At 40.8% G+C, this 27,757-nt stretch overlaps 1 protein-coding gene across 1 annotated transcript; it reads left to right on the top strand.

Annotated features, from left to right (window-relative positions):
• The first annotated feature begins 4,771 nt into the window (after nt 1-4,771).
• Nucleotides 4,772-27,551, top strand: SIM2 (single-minded family bHLH transcription factor 2). The gene is made up of 7 exons (XM_010152571.1): nt 4,772-4,867; nt 7,122-7,321; nt 11,145-11,251; nt 16,291-16,438; nt 18,286-18,454; nt 19,590-19,998; nt 26,824-27,551. Exons 1-7 carry the CDS (start codon nt 4,772-4,774, stop codon nt 27,549-27,551), a joined length of 1,857 nt encoding a protein of 618 aa, XP_010150873.1.
• Nucleotides 27,552-27,757: the final 206 nt, after the last annotated feature.

Below are 27,757 nucleotides of genomic sequence, written 5' to 3'. Positions count from 1 at the left end.
TATTCTGTTCTATTCTATTCTATTCATCTGTTGTCAGTTTTCCAGTTTTTCAGCTTGCTTCTGGCAGCTGTAGTCAATGGGGCAATATATAATACCTCTTGCAGTGATATATGTGAAATTACATATGAAATTGTTTTACCCCAATCTAAAATATCCCCAATGCCACAGTGTGTGAAGGCATGGTTGTTTCAGTTCCAGGTGTTGTGAAGAATGGGGTTTCTTTTGTTAGAGATGAAAACATCTTCACATTGGATCTGGTTTTCTTCTTCTTCATAAAAGAAAAAAAATAAGTTGAGCAATATATAGTTATCCTTATCTATAGGGTTCAAATGGATTGATTTTTCTTCTGTGATACATACGGAAGACAAAAACCAACAAAAATTGTTATTACAAGTGTGTGGTGGTTTTGTGTTTGTGTGTGTGTGTTAACTCACTTGAAATATCTCCATAAGACTTTCTGGTCTATTGTAGCATTTTGTTTCTTGTCCTCCATGAGCTGATGTCTGCAACCTGTTGGTTTCATCTTTTCTCTATATTATCCAGATATAGTTTACACATAGGTTTTTAACATTTTCATAACACTTAAAGAAAAGACATTAATGACACAGTGATGCATTTATATAGTTAACATCTCAGAATAATTCAATAAAATGATTAAGCTTTGGTTATTAGATGGTATGAATATTATATAATACTCAAGAAGGCTATTTTCATGTTTCTTATATTGTTGTTCAATCATAACATTTTACTATTAATTATTGTCTCTCTTGAGTTTCATATATACATGTACTTAACCCACTGTTCTCTTAACCTTTAACTACTTAAGAACTGGCAGTACTTAATTGTTTCCTCTCTGCTTCAAACTTGTTTTACCTTCTTGGTAGCCTAAGATTCTCTCTGTCACTTGTATGTGCTGTGTTTACATGTTTTCCTGAAAGAACACTAGTGATATCAATAATTACATTACTAGGTCTAAATGCTTTATGTTGATATATTTTTGCAGGTTTTCAAAACTTAATTCTGATTGATAAAATCACTTAAATCTTAAGAATAATTGGTTACATTCCCCTCTTAAGCCTGAAGTGCTTATTTTACATTTACTGCTTTTCTGTCTTCCCTAATTTGAGACCTGTTCTACATCCCTGAACATCTCCAGGCATTCTGCTTTTACAGCAGGTGCTGGCTATTTATGTGACAGGTTTGGGTTTTTTTTCCCTGTTTTCTGAATGAGCTTTCATGCCTACTCTCTCCTCACAGTGTTGTGATTAACCTCTGCAGCAGGACAGCATGCATTAGTAATCACTCTTCACACAGCCCATCTGATTTCTCCTATTTGAATATTCAGCTTCTCCCGCTTTGCTTGCTAAACCTTTAATTACCTAATTTTCTTTCTACATTCTCTTCATCAGTGGAAACCACCTTAATTGCATCATGTACAGCCTGGATGTGATATTTTAAGTTTTACATCGTATTGATGGACGTGTTAGCATCCAGCAGGATACCAGGGCTCTTTATTTCACAATCAGCTTTACAATTACAAATTTACTTTCATTCTTTTCTGCTTTGCTACCCCCTTCTGCTACTTTCAAGGGTACTGAGGAGTCACACTGGCAAAGGTATCAGTTCATACGAATGCTAATTCACACTGCTCACAGTCTTGCACACCTAGGTTCCTTCTATGAGGGTTTTGGTCTTGCTGTTCCTTTATATTTTGCAATGCCTTGATCAGGTCTGGAGATAGTTTTATTCCCAGTAGGCACGCCAAAACACACATATGCACACAGAGCCCACAGACCAACAGGGACAACAGAACAGTGCTTTTACAGGCACCACACACACACTAACAGCACACCAGACTTCACACTCACACACAAGGATCTCACAGATTCACAGAGTGGAAGGGGTTGGAAGGGACCTCTAGAGATCATCTAGTCCAACCCCCCTGCCAGAGCAGGATCACCTGGAGTAGGTCACACAGGAACAAGTCCAGGGCGCTCTCTCTGGTAGCTTTTGTAATTTTTGGTTCTGATCGTGCAAACAAAGGTGCCAGATGCCATGTAGGACCTGCACATCATTCACTGGGCACCTTGACACTACCACAATCCCAGCTGGCTGGCTAAAAATGCGGTGGCACTCTGCATCCACCTGTGGTATGGGACGCAGTGTAGTACTGAATAACTGCGTTAACAGTTGTTACAGCCCCAGACCACCCAGGAATGGTCAGGCCCTCCTTTTCTCCTTTAGACACATTCTGCCTTTCTCCCAGCCAAAACGGTAACTCTCACCGCAACACTGGGCTCCACACAAACACAAGGAATTAATTGCTCTAGCCACAGGAGGAGGAACACATCATCGTGTATACACTCCTTTGGCCTCTTCAGGTAAAAAGGCAGTGTGTCACTCAGGGCCCAGATTCTGTTTGGACACATGGGCCACCTCTCCTATTGCTTACTTGAGGCATCAATATCAGCCAGCTTAAGCCTCAAAAATGGAAGCTCCCAGATGAATTCCCAGTTATCTCATGGGTAACTCTTCCCTTTTTAAAATGCAGGCATGAGATGTAACTGATTTAAGAGACTAGTGTTTGTTGGTTCAGCAAAACACTACTAAAACCCTAATAATTCAATGATCAATAATCAATAAACACATTATTATTAAATTACAGTAAAATAATTTTGCATTTGATTACAGACAATGACAAAGCTATTGATTATTATTCCCCAGTGTCATGAATCACATGCAGCTACTATCAAATTACAAATCTATCACTCTTTCTTCCCCATACCACTTCATGCTAGGGTACAACTCCATCCTTCTTTACTCTGTCTTCCTACACCACACAGCATCTCCCCCTTGAATTGTTTTAATCACCCTCCTGGTCTCCTAGAGAACCTGTAGCTAATTATGAGGATTGGTGTTCCAGGGGGATCTCTTTCTTACAATCTACCATCACAAAATCAGGGAGACAAGACCTTTTCTTAAGTAATGAAATAATCACCAGTTTTAAAGAATAAAGGAAAAATGTTATCCTACAGTCTGGGTAGTAATCTAGTTTTACAGACACTGAAAGACCACACTGCACATCATAACCTATTCCTGGTGGAACAATGAAGTTAAAGCTGAGTGTTTCTGTAGCAGTGCACTAGTCTGCAGTAACATTTTAAAACGAAGGAGACAGCAAGTGGAAGGCTAAAGAATAAGGTGCCTGGAAGGAGATTGTTACTGAAAGAGTCTCTTAGGTCTTCTGACAGGACATTTGAGAAGTTTAAGGCATTGCTTCCAATTCCACTAATCATCTCTTTTTATAGAAGAATATTAGCCATTAAGATTGCTAGCAACATTGTTCATGTCTGAAGATGGTCTTTGTACCCTCATTATTGTGTGCTAATTATCTTTCTCCCTTGGCACCCTTGAAGGGGAGTTTTACCTTCATTTGGTGTGCATGGGGCTGCGGCAGAAAGAGAATAAGCACTATTGTTAGGTCACACAGAAAATCTGTACTGAAGACATGAATTGCACTGATGTTCCCAACTCCCAGATCCGTTCTTTACTCATGAGGTCATGCTTCAGCAATAGTAATCTGTACTGTATGGCTTCCTCCCACCAAATTGTACACACTTGTATTTAAATCTCTGTAGTAGATGTGCCAGTTAATTTAAGGGCCAGTTTTTCCCCATATGGATCTAATCTGCATTAGGAAGATAAATGGAAAATTCAAATGCTCAGGAAGGCTGATACTAGTTGAGATGCACTACATACTGCATTTCTTTTTTCCTCCTCGCTAAATCCTTTTTCTGTGGTTGTGTCTTCAGACCTTTAAACTCAGAACTTAATATAGAGAGTTTATTGGTTTCCAGGTAGTGGTCTGAGGCCAAACCACTGCAGGTGTGTGGCAAAGAGGTGTTAATTGGGTGATGGATGCACGAAAATCGGGAACACAACTCAGCAGTTAAATCAAATTAAAGCAAGACTCCAACTGACTACAGCAGGCTTTGGATCAAACCTTGTGGGGAGTTAGGAGGTAATACACATTGCAACAAATCTGAAAACCCCTTTGCTTCCCTGATTTTCCTATTTCACAGATGTACCAAATGAGCTTTCTTTTCCTGATATAGCTGTGTTCTGCCAAACTGTAACTTTGGTTAAAAAAGTAGTCAGAACTATTAATGATGTTTGTTATTGAGAATAATTAACGTTAAAGAGAATAGTAACTTATTCTTAGCAGAAAATATGTGTGTACCTAAGCAATACTGGAAATGTTCCTGGATGTTATCCATGAAGGTATTTGTTTAAAAACTGTCTACTAAGATGGTTTTGAAAGTCAGTGAAACAGGTAATAATATTGCATATAGGGGCCAGAAGTTCACCAATCTGGGCATGGCTAGCTATCTACACTCAAATTATTACAACACCAAAGAATTTTCTTATTTACCATTCTGCTGTTGTTTTGGAGAGTGACTTCATTTACCTATGCTCCAAAGGAGGTGCTTCATTCCCTCTACCAATATGGGCTGGTACCTAGCTGTTCAGAAACAAGGTGATTGCCTTGTGAAGGGTAGTAAAGCCAGAAATTTGTAGACCTAGTCATGCTGACTTGTTCAAGTTTCATAGGAAGGTAAAATAAATCTTGGGGGCAGGGAATGATCAGGGAAGTAGAATGGCTGACTTCTATTGCTGCCTAAGGCTGAGACATAAAAACATCTGTTAAATAATGAAAAGCAATGTTACGCACAGTTTTGAAAGCTTCAGTGATAAATAAGCACTGTGGTTTATGCTTTCAGAATACGAAATTGAGAGATCATTTTTCCTGAGAATGAAGTGTGTCCTAGCCAAGAGGAATGCAGGATTGACATGCAGTGGCTACAAGGTAACGTACAAAAACTTTTTTCCTCACAGCCTCCAAATATTCAACAAGTGACAAGTTTATTTATTTAGGACTTTTTACATATGTATAGCTGAAAGCAAAGCCTCTGATGGAAAGAATCAGAATAGATGTAAAAAATGCCACTGCTGATTGCAGATTCCCTTGGTAATGCAAGTCCAGACTCTCTTGCAGCAAGTTGGAGTTTGCTTTGTGGCAATTTCCCACATCCTGATCTCCCAGATAAGGGAATTGGCTGCAACACACCCACAGAAATGCAGAGACAGTGTACACCCGGTTTTTATTCCTCTATGGAATTGGAGACAGGTGAGGCAGGACCCCAAATGCAGGAACTTGGAGGTTTCCTGCATCCCTCTGCCTTGATGTTACTGTGGTCCAGATGAGCAGCCACCGAGTTGCCCATTGGTCTGACCAGAACTACCTCAACATTAATAAGACTGTAATGTTACCCTAAACAATCCTTAAAATCAACTCAGGGTTGAATTGTACTAAACCACCAAGTTTGTTTATAAATCCTATCACTTGTATTAGTTTTATATTTATTACATGAAATGAGAAGCCACAGCAAACACTGAGATTCTGTAATAAAATGTATTATTCAGGCAGTACTTGTTTTCAGCTTTATAGTGTGCATTTGCTGCTCTTTGAGCTACACAGTACAATTCTGTCACTTAAATATCAGGAGAGAAGGATACTTCACATACAGCCTGGTGAGGATTCATTTTGTTTGAGTCATTCAAATACAAAGCAAAAAAAGCATGCAAGAGAAGCAGAGCTCTTCTAAGGAATGTGTTCAAGGCTCAGATATATATCCATCTATTTACATTGCTATCTACCTGGTTAGACTGATGATTCTTCATTACATGGAGCCCTGTTTGCTCAGCTGCTTCCCAGCAAAAATGATTCCGTCTCAAAGCTGAATCTGAAATCAGGTAAAAGAGTTGGGACTGTAGGGGTGCTATCTCTGTGTGTTTTTTATTTTCCCCATTTATGACTGCTAATCAGGAGATTAATAAAGCAGGGAAAAAATAAAACAGTCTTCCTTTCTTCCTTTGCTCATTATTAAAAGTTTATGTAGTGAAACATTTAAGGATGTATTCATCTAGAGGGATGTTGGTCTGAATTTATTCTCACTGACTGTATTTAGAGCCAGGACTTGATGATTGTGAAAATATCACCTGAGTAGCTGAAGCATAGCAAAACCCGATCAATCAGATAGTTTGGGAGTTAATAGGATCTGTTGAGAAATGTTAAATAAGTTTTGTTTGCTGCTGTACTTTTGCTAAACGCTTGGTGATTGGAGAGGAAGAAGGAAGGCTATAGAAGAGGAGCCTATTTATAGGTGCTGTTTAGTAGGTTGTTCAGGAGTACTAAATACAGTGGAAATTAATTCCTTTCCATTGGACACAGTTAAAAGTCAAACACATACAGAAATTAAGTTGAAGGATGCCTGCTGTTTGGAGTAGAAAATTGGCAAGGGCACAAATGATTTCTAAACACCAGCACTACATTAAATAAACCTTGTGTTCTGGAAGAGTCCCCAGGTAACAATTTTCTCCCCTCCTAAGTTGACACTGTGAATTTTTACAGTCTAACACTGACAGTTATCACACTTATGATTAGGAGTTGTATATGGGGATTCAGGAATATATGGGGATTCAGGAATTCAAGACCCTGGGCTTGGTCGCATGTCAAAAGAACATATCCTGAACTTGACTGGAGAATTTAAAACTCATTTTTAGTGCATTTACATATACAGCAGTTAAACTTTATAAATGTGATGCATTAATCCCCGCTGAAATTTTAAAGTGTCTGTTTTTCATCAGAATAATAACTCATTAAAATGTGAATGTTTATATGTGCTTCTGTGTGTGTTTGAGAGAGAAACAGTAATTAAAAAAAAAAATTCCAGATATTCTGATTAATGAACGGGTTTTCTGACTGTATCTACAAGATATCTATACCAAAGAGAGTTTAAAGTATTACTAGAAAGTGGTCTAGATGGTCCCAAAGAGCATGTGTTTTAATACTGTATTAATCATGTTGACATGAACCAGAAAACCTGCATTTACTATGTTTTAATCTCCATTTGTGAATTAACCACACTTCTGACGCCTTAACAGACGATGAAGTATGTAAGTGTTACACGGGCGTGCCACTTTATAACCTCATTGAAACTGGGTGGTCAGCTCACTCGCAGCCTCTTCCATTGCCATCACGTGTTTTCTTCTCATGCCAGGTGATCCATTGCAGTGGCTATTTGAAGATACGGCAGTATATGCTAGATATGTCTTTGTATGATTCCTGTTACCAAATCGTTGGACTGGTGGCTGTAGGTCAATCTTTACCTCCCAGTGCAATCACTGAGATCAAACTTCACAGTAACATGTTTATGTTCAGAGCAAGTTTGGACTTAAAGTTAATATTCCTAGATTCCAGGTAAGCAGTTATTTAATTTCTAGCATAAAATGTTTTTAAAGTGTTATAACCTACAGTGATTTCCAATCAGATCAAAATATCCATGGAAAAATAAAGCAGTCCAAAATAGATCTGGAATACAAAGACCATGTGGGTCTTCAAATCCCTTCCTGTAGCTGGATAGACCATACTTTATCTTGAATGCCAACATATAAGAGCTGTACAATTTAACCTACAGTTACCTACAGTTTCAGAGTCAACTAAAACCTTCTTGCTGTGAGTAATGGGCACATGATGAATAATATATTTTTACCTTAAATGACATAAATTTTCACATACAAAGCTAGAGAAAGGAATAAGGATGTACCATCAGTCATAATTAAAAAACCCACAAAAACACCCAAACTGTGTGGCAACTGAAACATTGAGGTCCAATGACTTGCTGGGTTCATCCAGAAAGCTTTTGACAGAGTAGTAAGAAAACATAGTAATCTTCACTTTCGTGTAATGCCTTAACAATTAAACCAACCCTACTGTTGTTAGAATGAAAATTAATTCAGTTGGCTACCACATGAAAACACAGTCGTCTTAAAGAAAACTCAGGAAAACAGCTGTTGCTGAGGAAAGAGAACCCTGCCTCCACTCTCAGCCCATATAGCTGACATACCAGCTGAGAAGAGTAGAAGTCAGGAGCTGTGAAATGATTCATTCCTCTCTTTTTTGAAACATGGTACCTTTTAGTATACAGTGATACATTGCACAGGGCAGTTCAAGATAACTTGAGGGAAAAAGCCCAATTCCCAGACCATATAACAGATTTGACTATTGACAGGTTGATCATCCTTCAAAAATCCCTACGCGTAGGGCAGTGTGTCACATATTCTCTCATTTTCTTGGCATGCTGGATTTGCAACGAGAAGCAGAAATTATATTCGTGTGTAACACTGAAAAAGAGTCTGTATCCAAGACCATGGGGAGGTTTTGCATGGCAGGCCAACCATGCAAGAACATGCTCTTGCTCCTTGCTAAGTCAATGGGATAGTGGGCCATCAGCTGCTAAAATACAAAGACCTGGTTGTTTCTGGACCCCTTTTTTTTTTTTTTTTTTTTTTGGCGTGCTTTACTTAACAGCTACAAAGAAGCACAATGGGTTCAGCAACATGTCTTTGCATGTGGAAAAAAAAGGAAATGGTGTGCCTAAGAGGAACTGCCTGGAGACATAAGTGTCTTCAAAAGAGACAGTATAACCAGAGGTGTTGACAGGAGCACAGATAGAACCAGTACTATTGCATAGCTATGTTTACCAAAGAGCAGATGGGTGTCATCCACACACAGGATGATCAGGGGTATTAAGCATTGCCAAAGCCTTTTGCTCTCCCAGCTGAGCAAACCAAATTATATTTGCTCAGAGCAGGGATATATTAGGAATGAGACAAAGCTGTTTTCAGGCTTGCTTCTGATATCCATACAAGGAAAAGTGTTGCTGGATCTAGAGGTAACAGTCACAGCAGACAGGCCAGTATTAAAGCCATCGGAAGGCGCAGTTAAATAAGCCTTTCTAGACGCTTGGTACAATGCAAAACATGCAAGAGCTCATTTATTAAGGTCACTGGAAAAAGGAGACAGTTGCGTCCATCCAAAGTGATCGGCTGCTTCTGATTTTCGTGGTGCAGCCTATTCAGTCATTGCTACGTGGTTTACAAAGGCTTTAAGAAACTCTAGAGGGCAGAACCGATCATTGAGGCAAGCTCTGCTGACTGCTGCGTGCCCTATCACATGCGAAGTATGACCTTCAGAGCCCAGGCTCCCTACAGTGGCTTACTGAGGGGTTGGTTTTGTGTTAAGGAAGTCAAGCAGCTGAGTTTATTTCCAGACTAAAACTTTTCAAAAGCTTGGGTGTCCTCGTAACTGTTAATGATGTTTTTTTAGCCCATGGGAAGACCAGCTTCAAAGTGAGGCTGCACCTCCACAAAAATTAACACCTGAGTTTTTTGGATTAGCTGTTTCTGTACTCACCGATTAAATGAGCAGAATGAAACTGCCACCCTTGTTTTAATTGCACTGAAGTCAGAAGGAGCACTGAAACCTGAACAAGATCTTTCACCAGTATTTCACCATGTTGATAGGCTTACATGAGAATTTGGGGCCCTAGAACTGTAAGCCAGGAGAGATGGGGCACACTGCAGAGGAGAAAAACAAGCACATATTCACATCTCCTCCCACAGAAAAAGAGCACATGTGCTCACTCCACGTTGGCAATCCCTGACTGAGGTAACGGCATGCAAGTTTCCCAGATGAAGGCATAGCTAGGGGAGGTATGGATGTATCTGTACTGTATTTATAATAAATCAGACCACAAAGGCCTTTTATTTTTTTTGTTTGGGGTTTTTTTTTGTTTGTTTGTTTTCCTGATTTCCTTTAGAAGAACCCCACCCCCCAGTGCTCTCTTGCAAGCAGAATGTAAAGTCCCCAGTCTCTGTGGGGCCCACATGATTGCTTAGTGTTAGGGTAAGAGTAAAGAAGATGCATAGTGGTTACAGAAGAAAAAAATTAGTAGTAAATTTTACAAATATTTGCAGAACCCAATGACACATGTTTCTTGAGACCCCTGTACTCATTTCTGTAGATACTACAGTGTTATTCTCTGATGCAGTGTATCCTCGTTAGTGTTTAAGTTAACAGGGGAAGCGTGCTTTTGAGGCAAATGCCCTAACAGTCCCCGCTCGTTGCACCACAGTTCATGTCATGAAGAGGCCTTAGGCATGTGAACTGGATTCCTTCTGGATAAATCTAAGCTGGAAGACAGCCTACAAGAAGCACTCTAACCATTATAAAGCTTTCAGTCCACAGGCCTAGAGTAGAGCTAGTTAGTCCCGAGTGAAAGTCCCAAAATTAAAACATGCAAGTACATCTGCTGCTGCAGAAATAGATCCTCAGCAGGAGCAATTTTACTCTACAGATTGCTTGCTAATGGACCGTGTTGCTTGTTAATGTAAACATGCCTTTGTATGGTACCCCTGTTCTACCTTTTTAGGTGATGAAAGCCCAGGACAGCATAAATTACCCCCAGTAATGTTAGGTAAACAAGCCACATTATGGCTGAGTGGCACAATGTACTTTAAGGAATTTTGTTCTCAAGCAACAGCGCTAAACACACAAAAGTCCATTTTGGACCGTGAAGTTTGACTCTTCAGGTCTGGCCCAGTGTAAGTCTGACCTGTGTAGTCGGGTTCTTTAGCAACTGCAGAGATGCTGCTGTTTCACATTTGTTCCATTACTCTCCTTCTCATCACGTGAGGATGTTTTTACGAAGTCTAGCTTCAGCCTTCCTTTTCTTAGCTTGTGATCTTTGTAGCTCCTTGTCTTTCCACATTCTCAGCTGGGATAAGCTCCTGCTTCCTTCTGCTAGGCGTTAGCTTGAATTTATTTATAGACCATGATCACAGCCCCTATAGACTGACATACATGCTACACTTGTATGGCTGCAAAAGCAAATGAGAATGTGTCAGCAGTCTACAAGAGTAGTTTTATTGTTTTGTGAATGGCTTCTCAACTGGATCTTTGTGCAAAGGATCATGCATGGCAGTGCCAAAAGCCCAAAGTGGAAATAAGTAAAAGAACTCTCTTTCCTGCCTGTGTATAAGGCTGGCCAGGGAATAGCTGCACCTTGCTTTGGCTGGGTTGAGAGGTTTTATTTTCTTATAAAGATGAGGATTCTGTTTCCAAAACTAACATTTTGCCCTGAAGTTTTTAGGCACCTGATTTATTGGCACAATCAAATGTTAGGTGAATGAAACTGAATATTCCTAGAAATTTTGCTTATTATGGAATCGTCCTTTTCCAGGGTGACTGAATTAACTGGATATGAGCCCCAAGATCTGATAGAAAAAACCCTCTACCACCATGTTCATGGCTGTGATGTGTTCCATTTACGATATGCGCATCATCTGTGTAAGTAAAAAGAATGTTAGGCTGAAATTTATTACGGAGAGTGAAAAGTTTTGCAGATGACAGGCACTATGCTGGAAAGGAGAGGCAGCTTTCCAAATCTTGACTGGAACTAGATTTTCAAAAGTGCTTGGCTATCACTTAAGGAAACCATTAGTTTTGCAAATAAGCTAGATACTCAATAGGATGTACTTCTGAAAAAAACATATCCAGCCACATTTATCTTTCTACTTAAAGGATCTAGGCTCTTTTGAAAATTTGGACTTGATTCTGGTTAGTGAATTTTTGAAGTAAAAAAAAAAAAAAACACCAAAACACAAAAGAACAAGTGAGTGAGTGAGAAGGGAAAATCCAAACTTTACTGGCCTCTGTTGTTAAAAGAAAAATTATGCAACAGCTCCCCATTCCTCTGAAATATGTTAGTAATAATTGTCCCAGGTTTGAAGTGAATGCAAACCCAAAGAATCCTTAGATGAATGTTCATTAATAGCATGTGGGTGAGGTTTGGAGAACAGTGTGTCAGGAAAAAAAAATTACACATTTAATAATTCCCCATCTGACAACAGAGACACAAATCATATCTTCAAACATCTGGATTTGGGAAGTAGTTTGTTCAGTAGCACATTAATTTGGGAAGCAAATTGAGGGAATAGCTGAACTCTGTATTTGGCTCAGTCTGCCACAGCCCATACGATGCAAAGATGACATCCAAAAACCAATGTCAGTGAATTTTTTTCCAGATTGCTCCTGCAGGCTGAAAGCAGCCAGAGTCAAATCCTTCTTTTAGGCTTCCTGAAGAGAAAGTAGTCGGTTCTTCACCCTAATATGTGATATTCATGACGATCTGAAATATAAAGGTGGTTGTAACTGTGTTTGGCAAGTCAGTGCTGAAATTCCAAGTGCCGAATTCTGTTGATGGCAGTGTGTGCTACACCTGGGAAAGCAGAAGCTGACTTTCCCAGCAAGTTCATACTTGCCAAAACACCGTTGCACACTCCGGGCCACTGCAAACCGAAACACTAAAACAACCAGGGTACATGGTAGTGTCTTGCTGGGGGCAACCTCTTTGTACTGTTAATGTCTGCATCTGGATGTGACTGTTGACCTGTACAAAATATCATGTATTATTTTCACAAGACTATTTGAAATACTTATGTCAACCAGTATATAGTTGATACCATTATAGCCGCAACCATCCCTGCAAAACAGTTTTCCATTTTAGAGCGGAGTGATGGATAACTCTGTGTGCGTGGTAGAAGACTTGTACTTTGGCTGCCAGTTTGATCTATGTATGACTGGAGTTTTAAAGAGACAAATCATGTTTACTGAATTACACACACACATACCCACCCCACTCCCAGCCAGGAAAAAAACCCTCAACCAAACAGAATAACTAAAAGCAATTCTCTAGATACTGGATGTGAATTACAAAGATAAATTATTGTAAAGTTTAAAACCACAAGAAAAATATGAGGCATATGCAGAGAAATTTATGAAAGCTTCAAAGCAAATAAATGCCAAGAAGCAAAAAATAATGGCTTGTGCTTGGGTGACAGTGGGAACAGTGCAGAATCATGGTTAGAATACCAAGTAATAGGAATTATAAAAACAGATGTAAAGTGTACAAACTTCCTCTGGAGAGCACTGTTAGAACTCCCCCATCATCCATCAATAAATGTCTTAGGAACATGAACAGTAAAAGGTTGGCAAGTTTGACATACCATTCTATAAAGCAATCTGATGATTAAGTGTCATCTGATGAAGAAATCTGGAGAGAAACATCTTGCACCTAATAAGGATATTAAGAAAAAAAGAAAAGAAAAAAAAGGGTAACCCTAAACTAGAGTAACCAATAGCTTTTTCAAAGAGGAAAACAGAAATTCCCAAATCGAAGACCTAAAGCAACTGAAATCTAAGTTAGGCAGCACAGAGAACAAAACAAAGTGAGGAGGACAAGTTAGAAGGGATACAGCAGGAACATCAGACCATGAGGAAAATGTAGATGTGAATATTTGTCTGTGGTGTGCTGGCAGCAAATAGCGTTTCCTGTTTTAAACATTTGATTAGCTTCCAGCCTTATGAAAAAGCTTCTGGCGTCTGAACTAGCATTATTTATTTCTATAGCACTGTCAATATACACAGTGTTTGCTCTGCAGCTGGGGAAATGTGGCCACACAAATGATAAGCCCCCACCTCAGGACCTTGCATTCTAAAAGACAGGATAGGGAAGCTGTTCCAGTACAGACAAAAGTCTTCCTCTGTTTCAGTATAGACAAAATATTCTTCTGGCCTCAGAGAAATCACTTTATTTGTACCATCCTCTCTCTGTGAGGAGGATTTTGTGCATACCACATGTTGTAACATCATTGATCTTCCCACATTAACTTTTACAAGAGTCACATCTCTGCTGTGGCAAGGCAAGCCCCAGCTGATGTCAATGCCAAAAGATTTTGCTGCTTCCCGGAAGTCAACCTATGTATTTATAGAACCTATCTTAGAGCAGAGCACAATTTACACTCTGTCCGTGACACGGAGTCTCCTTTTTCTCCCCCAGCAATCAAGCCTTCTGGCAGAGCTGCGCTAGTTCTGAAAAGGGCAAAAGAAATGTAGAGTCTGGTAGGGCACCATCCACTGACCACGCTGCTCGAGGGCTGGACCGATGACATACCAGGCTGTGTGTGTCAGGGAAGCTGAACAGTAACTGCTGCAAGTGAGGAACCAAGAGGACCATTTCTCTTAGTGGTATCCTTAAGTGCAGGCTAGGAACTCCCAGCCACATGCCGATGAGCCTGCTGGAGTCTTTTAAAATAGCCATCTAGGACAGACCAGAAGGACCAGCCCAGCCCAGCCAGCCCAGTGCCTTTTTCAGCTTGCCTGCTAGACCAGGAGGGAACCACAACAGCGGAACACCCAGTTACAAATGGCACATCTATGAGCCAAGGCTAAAGCCACTGAATCCTCCCCATTTGATTGCAGCAGAGGCCACCAAGAAGTCTGAGCCTGCACAGATTGCCTTGGTAGTGGATTTACCTCACTCCCATTTCTGAGGTTTCCCAATCAGCATCAAACAGGGTAATTTAACAGAGAGCCAAATGGAAATTGACCTCATTTACTGTATCGGAAGCGCAGCTACTGTCCCCTAGCCAAGGTCAGACTTTCCTCAGATTGCTAAAAATGCAGGAGACATGGAGTCCTCCCCCGTCCCAGGAGAAATACCGGTTTATCCATATAATTAGGAAGGAAAGCCAAACACTGTAGCCCTCAGTGGCTGTCACATCCTTTAACATACTGTCTTAACTGGAGAGCTAAAACAGGGATGTAAAAAACAATCAGTGAGAGAAAGTCAAAACTAGTCCCAAAGCACAAAGAAGAACTTTGTTATAGCTAGTGATTCATTATGGCATTAGTTTCTATTTTGGAAGACTGAGTAGCGAGGCATTTTGAATTCAAGGAAAACCTTACCATTAAACTAGCATGAAGACTTAGTTCTGAAAAGCTTAGACCACATTGCAAAAAATATTTGTTAGATGGTCTGGGCCAAAATGTAAGTGTAATTTCCTAGAACTGGTCCACTTGAGTTATAAAACACCAAGAAACGTAGTGATTTCATGGCATATAGCTGATTACTAACAAATATTTTTACAACAGCCTTATTTGGCATTGTTACACTGAATCTCTGAGTAGCAGCTACAAGACCTTTACTTTGGAGTGACATATTGAACTTAAAGAGTACACGTGCCTTCATATTTTGTAGGTGTGTTTACAGACTTACACACATGTTCCTCACGATCTTCTTAAGTATCTGTACATATATAAACCTCCACCCTGTAGAGTATTCTGCGTAGAAATGTAAACATGAAAAAAGACACCAGCAAGTATGAGGCAAAAAGCTGATATCTAAAAGAGACTTCAAACCCTAAATAGTAAAAATTTCCATTTCAAGTGGTCATTTGCTCTACTAGAATTGGCTGAAAGAGAAAGCTACTGTTTGGTTTCCTTATTATGTATCTGCATTTGCGCCAAGCATGTACAATGAGAGAAAAAAATTGCAGTGAGTTTTGCTACTAATTTCGATCTAATACAACCCCTACATTTGCAAGCAGTAATTCCATTTCTCAATCATGTATTATATAAAGGAATTGATGCTATTTATCACTTTTTTTTGAACATAGTTTGTTTAGCAAGCTCAGTCTCTTACTTTCAAATTTAAAATAAATAACTTATTGTATAGAAGAATAAAAAGATGGAGTTTCCTAGAGGAATGCTCCAGGATCACACAAGAGAAGAACCACCTTCAAAGGCTGGGCATTATCTTCCAGTGAATTATTACATAAATGCCTGGCACTGAACCAGAAATACTTGTGGCTAGATTAAATATTTAGAGATGCTGCACAACTGCTGTTATAGCATAGCCTTATGCCAAAACTTCCTTGTTCACAGAGAATCCAAACTGGTGTACAGAGGATTACAGTTCCAGTGAAATCTATCAGATAATTCTGATTCACCTCTCTGGCCTTGTCTTTATTTTCTGCCTAAGGACCAAATAATATTTTAATTTTCCCCTTTTAAATCAACTTTCAAAATGGAGAGCTTACAGAGGGTAAAGCATCATAGCATAAAATACATTGCAAAATAGGCAGTAACCTATCAAGCTGTGAATTACAAAAGTGCTTCCAAACGTATTGGAAAAAAGTCAAGCTACTTGTGTCCGCTTCAAAATATTTTTTCTGCCTTGAACATTTCCAGTTAGGAGATTAGAATCAGTACGTGCTTTTGCAGAATATAAGCATAAGAGAGCAGGGTGAACTGGAAATGAAGGAGCAGTTTGCAGCATACTGTTTGTAAACAACAATGTGACCTTGTGAAACCATGTAAAGGGGCAGCATAGACACCTTTGCAGGGTTTCTATTTAAAGTTTGGCAGGAGAAGGAGATTTAAGGGAGGCCGAGGAGGGATGAAGTCCCTGCCTTGCAGATAAATCTCCCCAGGGATTGGTCACAAGTCCAAGCAATGTGAAATGCTTTTCTGTATTGTATTCACAGTGTTGGTGAAAGGCCAAGTCACAACCAAGTACTACCGACTACTGTCCAAGCATGGAGGCTGGGTTTGGGTACAGAGCTACGCTACTATTGTGCATAACAGCCGTTCATCACGGCCTCACTGCATAGTGAGTGTCAATTATGTCCTTACGTAAGTCAAAATACTTTGTACCATTACGTGTTATCAGTAATTGATTCATTTTACATGTTTGCATAATTGATTCACTATTAATTAAATCCTTCAAGTTTGCTTTACTTGTGTCTCCCAGTGTCATCCTGTGTTTGCATGTTACAGCCACTTTTCTCTCCTCATATCCTCCCTCTTTGAGTTACGTTGAGCTAAAAAGGGCTAGTATTCCTGTTGATTCCTTTGTGATGTATGTAATACCACTTGTAGCCATTTGCATTAGACGTGGACCCCAGCTCTGTAATTAGAACTAGAACTGTGTTGGGGCTGTCCAGACACTGAAACTACTGCTACCCTGCAGAGGTCAGTCTGGGAGACAGAGACATGGTGGGAAGCACTACTCCTTTCAGGGAGAGGTGAATCACCGAGGATTGCCTCACCTGCCCTGGGTTGCACTCGGAACAAAACTACATTCTCATAATGGCAAGTGACTCCCACTGAGCTGGTGAAGGTAGAGTGGTTTGGATCTGCGCTCAATGAATTCTGGTTGAAGGTGTTCCAAAATTCCTGTCTTGACATAAACCTGAGAGAGACAGAAATCTATATAGAATGAGAAGGATAAGTAATAGTGAAACAGACTGCGAGTGAAGAGTGGGAGGGAAGGAAAAAAGGGACTCAAAAGGCACCTCATGCTGAGTAGCATAAAATAAAGCAGGGAACTATACACTCTTTTGCCTTGACTGTTCCATTTCTTAGTTGGCTTGAAAATAAGACGTGTTTGCATGATGTGTGTGGTAGGATCATCTGTGTTTGCATACTAGAATGTTCTCTCCGATACCTGAATTTGGGGACTTAAAGTGTATGAGTTGAGAAACCATAGGGTGTTTCCTTAAACTCCTTGAAGTAGGTACTCAGCCCCAGACATGCTGGCTAATGCTGCCCTCATGCCTGTACAGATGTGAGAGCAGGCAGCAGGAAGGAAGGACTCAGCCCTGCAGCCTGCTTTAGTCCCATGAGCTGGGGCAAGTGATTTGAGTAAAAAGAAGGAAACTGCCAGGAAAATAACAGCAAACTTTGTTGTTCTTGAGTTGAACTTACTTCTAGGTTATTCACCATCAAAAAGTGATGGAAATGAGTTCTAGATAGGAATTGAGAGAGATGTAGCATTTTTTCTAGTTATCCTTTCAAAATTATGCTCTGCTGTTGCTACTAACAAAACCAGGGAGAACATTTAATCATCAGAACTGTATCAATTAATGTTTCAAAATATGACCCACGGTCTGTCCTTGACTTGTTTTTTAGCCTTTTTTGTACAATAATCTGCCCTGTCTTGGGGGCAGATAAAACTGAGCAGAGCAGAAATGAAAGTCTAGGGACTGTCAGAAAAACAACACTGCAGCTCCTGTGGTCTAGTTACGAGCACATTGCGCTGACAGGAGAGGAATGCTGCTCCTTTTCCTTTCCTCGGGGCTAATTGTGAGAGTGAGGGTGGAGACCAGTTCCTGATTGAGGAGGAGACAGATGAATTGATCTGTGTCTTTCTATCAGCTGACCTGGTTGTGATTGCAAACTGCAGGGTGCCACGGATGGCTGAGGAGCTGGCACAGCTTAGGTGCAGAGGGTGGGGACACTTAGCACAAAGATGTTGCTGCGATTCCCAGTGGAACGTTTGTGATAGACTTGCACGGGGACAGGATCAGACCATAAAATTCACTGCCTGCTGAAATCCCCAGCCTGGCACTGCAAACTCAGTGAAAATCTTGGAAGAATGAAAATGAAAACACCGTGAAAGCTAATGTGTTTTCAAAGGAGCTATTTTGGGTTTGTGTGGTATGTTTGAGTGTGTAATTTATTGGACTGTTCTTTTGCAGAGATATTGAGTATAAGGAACTTCAGTTGTCACTGGACCAGGTTACCATTTCTAAGTCACAGTTTTCATGCAGAAACTCGGTATCTACCTCGCAGGAAACAAGGAAAATAGTAAAACCCAAAAGTAATAAAATGAAAGCAAAACTCAGAACAACGCCTTACCCACAACAGGTAACATTTCCAGCAGTATTTACTTAGCAATTGTTGTTGTAGAGTGCTTGGGACAGGACAGAGATCATCCAGAAATGAACTTACTGTAAAAAATGACTAGCATGCTCTGCCGCAGGAATTCCCTTGTAGGCTGGAAGACAATTAGAGCCTTTTGTCCTTGGGGTGGACAGCACAAGTAGTACAAACCAACTCTGGCAAGTGATGCAAACACAAAAATTTTTGATTTGGAGTATGTAAAGTACTTCAAAACCAATGTGCTTTCTTGGTAAAAAGAACTAAAACATGTGCTAAGGATAGCTGTGTTGTGAAAGTCTGAGCTAGTGTAGAACGCATCTTTCACTGTTGATATGCAGAGTTAATGTCATGTAGGTGTGAGCAGTTTGTTACAGTGCAGAATGCATCATAAGGAAGAATCCTAGCAAACAGAGCACAGGGGTGGGATTTGGAATATCTCTCACTGTCACTGGCTCAGCTAGAAGCAGACTTGAAAGGAAACTATGGAGACTGTCCATAAGACAGGGTTGGTGGGACTGACACCCACCATGAGACATTCTGAGACTTTGCTGGAAGTGGCTACTATGACTTAAGCCAGCAGTGAATGCAGCTGAATACTGCATTTATACAGTGAGAGCCCAAAAAGCATTTGGAGTCTGGAGAGGAAGGTAGGAGAGAGTGGGAAGAGAAAATCATTGTGACAGAAGCTGATGCCAAGGATAGATGTTGTCTTCCTACCATTCTGAAGCTTGACGTGCCAACACATGCAAAATCACATTCATGGTCTGCTGTTCCATTTATCAGTGACTTCCAGTGCCTCGCAACAGACTTCTGCCCTCTGGGATGTACAACTGCCTACACTTACTAGCTAAATCCAAAGGGGAAAATTACCAAATAAACCTTTAACATTAGGATGACAAAACAGTTTTTGTTCCCATGTTAAGTGAAGGTAAAGTTATTGTGAAGACAGAGAACTTTAAAGGCATTGGTAAGCCAGTCCCTTTAGCCAGTGAGACTGCAGTTCAAGGAGGCTCGGCTCTGGGTGCCTGTATGATATGTTATGTGGTTTCATATAAAAGTTAGTCATTAAACTTCTTCCTTTCTTTTTTTTCCCTCTTTTTTTTTTTTTTCTTTCCCCCAGCAATACAGCTCATTCCAAACAGACAAACTGGAATGCAGCCAGGTGGGAAACTGGCGATCCAGCCCTGCAGTGAACGCTGCCACCGTTCAAGAACAAAACTTCCATTCAGAAAACAGTGAACTTTTATATGCCCCGTCATATAGCTTGCCTTTCTCTTACCATTATGGACACTTCCCTGTAGATTCTCATGTCTTCGGTAGCAAAAAGCAAATGCTGCCTTCAAAGTTTGGGCAGTCTCAAGGAGCACCTTGTGAAGTGGCTCGATTTTTCTTGAGTACGCTACAGACAAATGGAGAATGCCAGTGGCATTATGCCAACTCCTTGGTACCCAACAGCCAGTCACCATCCAAAAATCTTCCTGATCAGCCAGTGAACATCATTCGACATAATCTTGCACAGAGTTATGAAGGTGGGTGTCACTTTAAAAAACAGAAAAGAAAGTTGTGGGGTGTCTGGGAAAGATTTGTAATTGTAGTTTGGAAAACAGGAATTACAAGAGGTTTAGGAAACACGGAAGATTAGAAACAGTGAAGTGTATCAACAGCCATGTTTATGGCATTTACATGTTCATCCTTCTTCCCACTACCATCAGCACTAGATTAGGAATATTATCAGTGCATCACTTGCAAAAATATATTCACCAGAACCACTTTTAGAACGGGACAGAGATACCACCTGCTTTAATACTGTCACAGCGTACCTTCATGTTTTGCATGAGAGTTATTTAGGGGAATTGCTCAGGCCATTGAGCATTGCTGACTCATTGCTGAAGTCAGAAAGAAACGTACTTCAGCTCACATACAGAAATGAAACTAAGCGTGGTCTGTTTCCATGAAAGTTGAAGGTTGTCCTTTCCGAGTATGAAGCCATTCTGGAACGTCCTTGCCTTACAGCTACTACAGCTTTTGCATGGGTGAAATGTTCTGTCATGTTCTGTCTTCTGCTTTATTGGAATGTCTTCAGTGCTCCTCCCTGATCAGCTGCATTATCCCCCTATACAGATGGTCAGTTCACATGTTGAAGGAAGCACTGAAGACATTGATTCCTCTGAGGTGGCAGCCTATGAAATAACCTTGCAAAGCTATAAAGTAACCAAAAGCAAACAAGCTCAAGATACACTCCAATCCTTAGATCTCGTTTACATTACATCTATCTGCACACACCATTTTGATGAGTTAAAAATCACTGATGAGGACTGTCTGGTTCACATGCCATTACAAAGTTAGATGGCAACACTCCTTTCTTCTAGCTTCATTGAAGATGGGACAGAGGAAGCAGTAGCGGAAATTTAAAATAAAAATCTAGAAAAGAGAGGCTGAAGATGCTTACGTACCAGAAACAAGCATTTTTCACATTAGCACGTGACATTAAATGTCCTAGATTTGAAGGGAATATCTGCAGATGTTAAAAGCTGAGCTTGCTGCCTGAGACAGAAGACGGTATCAGACATTGCACGTGTCTCCCAGAGAGGAGCAGATAACTTCTGATCAGGGTTTTGTCCTTCACAGGACTGTTTGACCTCACCGAGCTGTTTGACCTCACCTAGCCGACTGTAGCATTGTATTTTACTGTCCTGTCTTTAGGTTGAAAATGAGCAAGACTGAAGCTCTTCTAACAGCCTAGTGCAGGTTAAATGCCTTTTCTGAGCTTACGCTCCCCTAATGTGCTGGTTTCCTTTTGTTGCTGTTGTGGACTGGGTGTGAAAAGGAGTAGCTTTAGAGCAAAATTAAGAAACATTTTTATCCTTTCTAAAGATGCAGTAGCTTTGTGGGGGAAAAAGAAGCTCAATCTTCTGAGGATGAGTATAAGGTCTGAAGCAAATCCCGCAGATCCCCAGTAAGTCTGCGGGAACAGGGCTATCCTAGGTGCACAGAAGTTAGCCCAGCTTTTCTTCTCTGCTTCCAGACTAGCAGATGCCCTGAGACCGACCAAAAAAGTAGAACCAGCCCTTGCTGGTCAGAGGGTGCCATCAGATACACTGAGAATGGTTGCGGAAAGAACAGCCCGTTCAGAGAACAGTCTGTAAAACTGATTGCGGCCATGACATTTGCCAGAAAAGCCCAGTGAGCGTAGCAGCAGACAATTAATTTACCATCAGTCGGTTATACGGGCAGATAACTCCGAGTACATATATTAACTCAGAAAGATTGCACAGGAGTGCTGTTAAATATGTTAGGGTAAAAAAAATCCCAACAAAACCTGCAAGGAACTGCTGGCATTTTTCAATTTCATCCCGCATGCATGCCTTCACCATCTCCTCACAACCAGGAAAATGGAGGTGTGCTAACCAACGGGTCTTACTTCTGCTTCTACTTAAGATTTTGTTGCTAAAGTTGGGATATTTGGGTTATCATTTGGGCACGGATGTATCTTAATGGATGTTTAGCTGTTGGGTAGTTGATGAAAAGTGACTTGGTATAATTAATTCTCTGCAAAATCTCTTACAATTGTAATATTTAGGAAGGAAAAAAAGAATGTGGTCAAACTCAGGCCTGGTCAGCGACCATTAGTTGAGTTCACACACAGTGTTGTAAGACTGGAAAGAAAAATGGAGCCTCCCCTGCAAAAAAGGATTTATCTCTAACTGTTCCAGAGTTTGTTTCCTCCTGAGGGAGAATTAGCCCTGTTGTACTTTTGCTGAGGCTGGTGGCAGAAATCTGAACACTTGGAAGCGACTCTTTGCTTTGAATTGAAAGGGGCATCTGATCTTCCTTACATTGTCAACTGCTGCTTTTTCCAGTGGTTCACTGAAAAACTGACAGCCAGTAAGCTTCAAAGCAGAGAGGATCTGCTTAGCATCATTATCTTCAATCCAAAGGCAATGCCAAATATGACATCTGGCAACCGGGTTGGATGCTAGGGCTATTCCACATCACATCCACAGAGGCATCTGCCAAAAGTGCCGTAGGCCAGAGACATTTTTCTCTATGGAAAATAGCTTCTTTTGGAGAGATCAGAGATTTTAAGATGATCATGCCAAGCCATCAAAGCTCTGGAAAAGCACGTAGCAGATAAAACTGCCTGCAAATCAGATGCTGCTGCCTCAGAATCTGGTTTCAAAGCTTCTTCCCCTTTTTTCCAGCTGGCCTAGTCATCAGAAAAGAAACTCACTTCAGAGAAGGCAACCATCTACTTAGGGACTTTTTCTCTGTACACTTGAATGGATACGTTACTGCTGTGGGTACCGCAGTATCCACTTCCCATTAAGTTACGCTGGTGGCCAGTCTGTACTATCTGTGTGAAGCTTAATGCCACTAATCCTGCCAAAAACCAGGAAATGAAGAAGAATACTAAGAAAATCTGTGAAAAAGGTCTGTCTTCTTCCCCCAGAACAACTCCCCAGGTTTAGCCCGTGACAACTGGAAGAAATACATGACATCTGCTTTGAAAAGTGTATTCCACTAGAGGCAAAGAGATCTTTATTGTTTTTGGAGGGAGAATAATGGAGAACATAGTAATTACAACATCAGCCCATGCCTCAGACGATTTGCAATTACGGTTCAGACCAGGACACAGCACAGATATGAAGCTGATCTAAAAAATGTCTTTTCTGTGGGCATGGACAGTATTAAGACCTGTTGTATCTTTGCATTGTTTGTTTCGGAGGAATGCCAACATGTTTTTATAACACAGGAGTGCATGACCTCAGCAGTGCAGTGGCTCTGCTCACTGATCCTCAGCAAAACTCAGGCTCTTCTCTGAAGGCCCTCCTGTACAAAAGATTGGAAATCATACTGAAACATCACGGGCTACAAGTCAACATTCAGATGTTGGCATACTGTCTTTCAGAGCATGTAGTTAACTGTCAGGAGCACACTCTTTTGAGAGTATTGGAGATCAGAGAGACCAAAAAAAGATTATGCAAGACAAAGCATGCATGAAGAGGGTTTCAGCTGTGTCCTAAAAATGGACAAGGTTTTTGACACAGAGAATGCAAAACTCTGCTGATTGATAAGGACTGAATACCTTTTGCACAACGATCAGCTCGGAGCTCCAGTCTGTTTCGGCTTTAACCTGGCTCCAGGATGCCTGTCTTTCATTTTTACTGAAATAGGCAGGGGCAATGAGAGAACAAGGAGCATCTCTAACTATTAATGCCTTGGTAGAGAAAGGCATGTTTGCAAATGAATTACCTTTTCTGCAAGCATCTTTTCCCATTGAGCACCACCTGATCTCTGACAGCACTATTTAAAGGTGCGGAGGGAATGCTCCTCGCTGCAACACCCTGTTTGACAGGGGAAGGATTGCTCTAGCGTACTGTAACTATGAATAGACATGGTATGTTTGAAACAAAGACCAATACCTGCTAGAGTAGCCTTCCTGTTCCCTCTTGGATGGCTGGATGCTGAAGTCTGAGCAGGCCAGGTGATGGGGCTCTTATCTCCAGGTTTTCCTTCAACTTGCCCCAGCTGCTCCAGGAAAGCAGAGATACTTGGCAAGAATCAAGAGAGATGTGATGCCTGGAGGACTGAGCTCATTGTCGCAGTTTAAGGCTACGATGAGTGGAGGCAGTGTAAGTAAGTATAAAGGGCCCTCGAGAAAGCCGCTATCACTGTCCTGATACACAACCTCAGATGTGCGGTGTATCTACCTCACTTGGCGTAACTGAGCTGCTCTGGCAGAAGAGTGGTCTGGAAAGCATGCCAAATTAATACACTGACTTCAGTGACCGTAAAGGGTTTTCCACACTGGAGAAATGCAGAATGCACAGCTTGCTGCACACTTGCTGAGGCAGGTACTCTAGCAACTGCCCACCTACCAGGTGGGTTGAAGCAATCCTGGGGTGCTGCCCTTCTATGGCAGCACAGAGCAGCTGGTCCACTTTCTATCAACGTCTGTATGTAAAACTCCCCGGGAGGAGTCTTTCCCAGGACACCCATGGGTTTTTGTCTGCAAAGGAAGACAAAAGCAGGTTTAAGTCTAGCTCCAAGAACTGTTCTGAATGTGAGTGGACAAAACCTCCTGTGCTCTGTTGCCCTGCAGACAGGACTAGCTTAGGTGCCTAGTCCAACTCCACCACCGGGCTGACATCTTCAATGGATGCCTGCAAACAATTAACCAGATGCTTACTTTCTCCCTCAACAAAAGAGATGAAAACCATGTTTGAGAAACAGGACAGAACAGAATGGATAATATCCTGCAAATCTCCCAAGTACGCAAATTACTTTCTGCTACCAAAAAGCCAGCCATCGGCTCAGCAGGACCTGAGATTACAAAAACTAAGATAACGAGACAGTGGCCAACTGGTAGCTGTGATGCTTCAGCTTCTTACAAGTGAGGGCTCTAAAAATGGAAAAGGACAATCTTTAGTTCAGAGATTAGAGCAGAGCTGTAAGGTAACAAGAGTCCATGCTGCAGCGAGAGCACAAAACCTGTGGATGTGTCAAGTGGGAAAAGCACTAAAACCAGCATACCAGATTAGTTAAACTGTATTAGGTATATGTCAGTAGCTCTCAGCATGGATACTTACTTTGTAGTAAAAATGCCAAACGTGGAGTTAAAATTACAGTAGTATAACTACATTGGAAAATTTTCCAAGTTACACTCAAGCATGTGGCTGAATCTGTGTTTTGATTTGTGATCTAAGAGGGCCATTTTTCAACAGCTGATGAGAATTCAGTTTACTTAGGCCTGCATATACTTCTCGGTACAAAATATATACATGGAAATTAAAAAGAATAACTTGAAAGGTTGTTGTTTCAAGGAGGGTGGTGGGTTGATCAAGAAGAAATGGGATCCAGATTCCTGTTTAAATTCTGGTGTTAATTATGTGGTGCAACTCCCTCTGAAATTAATGGAGCTCTATGTATAAAAAAAAAGGTACAATCAAGCTATTTCTGCTTCCCCTGTTATACATGAAGGCTTTGCCAGTCTACTATAGCACAGGGAATATTGAATTATTAGCGGGTACAGTTACGTCAGCAACCACTACAAGGGAACTCCAAAACTTTTAAGATGTCGAATAAAACTTATAGAAAAACAGAAAATCCCCTTTACAAAAGGCACTTTGGTGTCCAGGGCTTTCAGTGAGCAGAACACAGAATAGAGTTTAGATTTAATCTGAGAAATTTGGTAAGTGCCTCATTTAACCTTTAACATAAAACTTTCAAATATGCCTTGGAGGAGTAGTATAACTGTCAAACCGTTCACACAAGACAGTGCAAAAAAATTAGTACTCGCCTAATTTTAGCCATACTATACAGGAGTGAACCAGTGACTTTTTCTCTTACCATTTGTAGGCCGGAGCGTACAAAAGGAAAATCTGCGTGAGCCAAGCAGAAAACAATAAAACCAACTCAAATTGTTTGAAGAGTTCAGCTAGCATGCAGAAACTTAGGAGATAACTAGGACTACTCAATATATTTTAGAGGAAAAACCTGAATAGAAATCCTAGGTTCATGCTCTTCAAAATTTAAGAATCTAGGTTCTGGATTTTCCATGCATGCCCAGTTTCATACGGCCACACTCAAACAAGCATTCCCTGTACGTGTTGTAAATTACATTTGTATTACACGCACAAATGACAGCACCTTATAAGCAGAGATGGAGCATTGCTCAAGTATTCACGTGGCTTTTCAACAGGTGTTGTTAGTATCCAACACTAGCTTTACACAGAGAAAAAGCAGAGCCTTTAACGTGACACAATCTAGATATTACATGTACCACAAATAGATATCACAAATACTACACACCCTCTTCTCCTTTCCTTACAAGGGCAGGGGTCCAATATATTTCCACAGTGTCAGGAAGAATAAATTCTGTTTTACTCTAACCCCTGGATCACTGACATTTAATAAATGTTATCCATACTTTGGCAAATTGTTTGCTAAATCTCTGAAATGAGGATATTTAAGGCCAAGGTTTCTGATAGCAGGTCACATCTCTCAAAATTTCTTTGGTTTCCTTTCCCTGATTTAACCATATTAATAACGACCGTGGTTTATAATTATTCAGTCAAATAAACAAATGGGCACTTTGCAGGGAAGACCTTTTCAGAATTGTTAAATGCCGTCAGCCCTTCTGAATGGATTTGGGCTATTTTTTTTACTTTTCAGTACTGTTTTAGAGAGACTTGTCTAAAGCCACTGAGGCAAAAGGGAATGTCTCTGATGTCTTCAGTGGGACTTGGATCTGGCCCAAGCCTAATGGGCATTAAAGTCGAGTCATAAAAAGTGTTATAGTCTATTATATGAGCTCACTCTCAGTAATTAACATGTTTTCTCTTTTCTGCAAGTGCCCATATCAAACAGAAGATACAGCCAAGATGCTCTGTCTGACAACTTTACAAGCTGCACAGCATCCGTGCCAGGCAGCAGATACAAAGAAGAGATTTATGATGCCAGCATCGTGAAACCCAACAAGATAGAAAACAGGATTCAGCCACCTCACCACCTCATTAAAGAAGAAAACAAGTTAGCTTTTAACAGAGACCTACAAGAAAAAATGAGCATCAATGAAAGTTCCTTTTCAAACTCAATAGCTAACTCCCTGCTGCCAAAATCAGAATGTTTCCAGTCTAAAGCTATAGGACAATTAAGCCACCTCCTGCCAATGCCCTCTATGTATGAGCAAACCAGAAGGATTTGTATGAAGGAACCCAAATATGGGCATATTGGTCACCACGGTACAAATCTAGATGAACTGGACAGCGACGAGAGGATGCCTGTAAAGCTTGATCATGACTCTGAAAGCGAACGCGTGATGGACGTGAGACCCTCTGGGCAAGTTCCGTTTGTGCTTCTAAATTATCACCATGTTCTAGCCAAACACGGAACATTTCAAACTTCATCATGTACAGCGACAGGACATGTAGGAGAAAATTATGGATACAATTCCGAGGAAGTAAATACGTTTATTTACAAAAACCAAAGCCCCTCGTCAGCTTCTTCTCCAGAAACCCACAAGGAATCTGCACTACCCCATTATATTGGAACTTCTGTAATAATAGCCAATGGAAGGTGACGGTAATAGAGGCGTATTTACATTTAATTAAGAAGCCAAACTGTAGTGATTTGCAAAAAGCATGAGAGAACATGGTTACATTTACTGAGCATAGCTAAAGGTCAATGAGGGACAGACTCATGTGTTCCTGGGAAGTCACGTGGAACAGTACCTGCGAGGTCAGGAAAAATCCTGCGTCCAGTATCAGTGCTTCCTTGCCACAGAGT

This window comes from Eurypyga helias, unplaced genomic scaffold, assembly GCF_000690775.1.
Source record: "Eurypyga helias isolate BGI_N326 unplaced genomic scaffold, ASM69077v1 scaffold3315, whole genome shotgun sequence".
Taxonomy (NCBI): domain Eukaryota; kingdom Metazoa; phylum Chordata; class Aves; order Eurypygiformes; family Eurypygidae; genus Eurypyga; species Eurypyga helias.
Note: the sequence above shows the minus strand (reverse complement) of the source record. Positions and strands in the feature narration are given on the sequence as shown.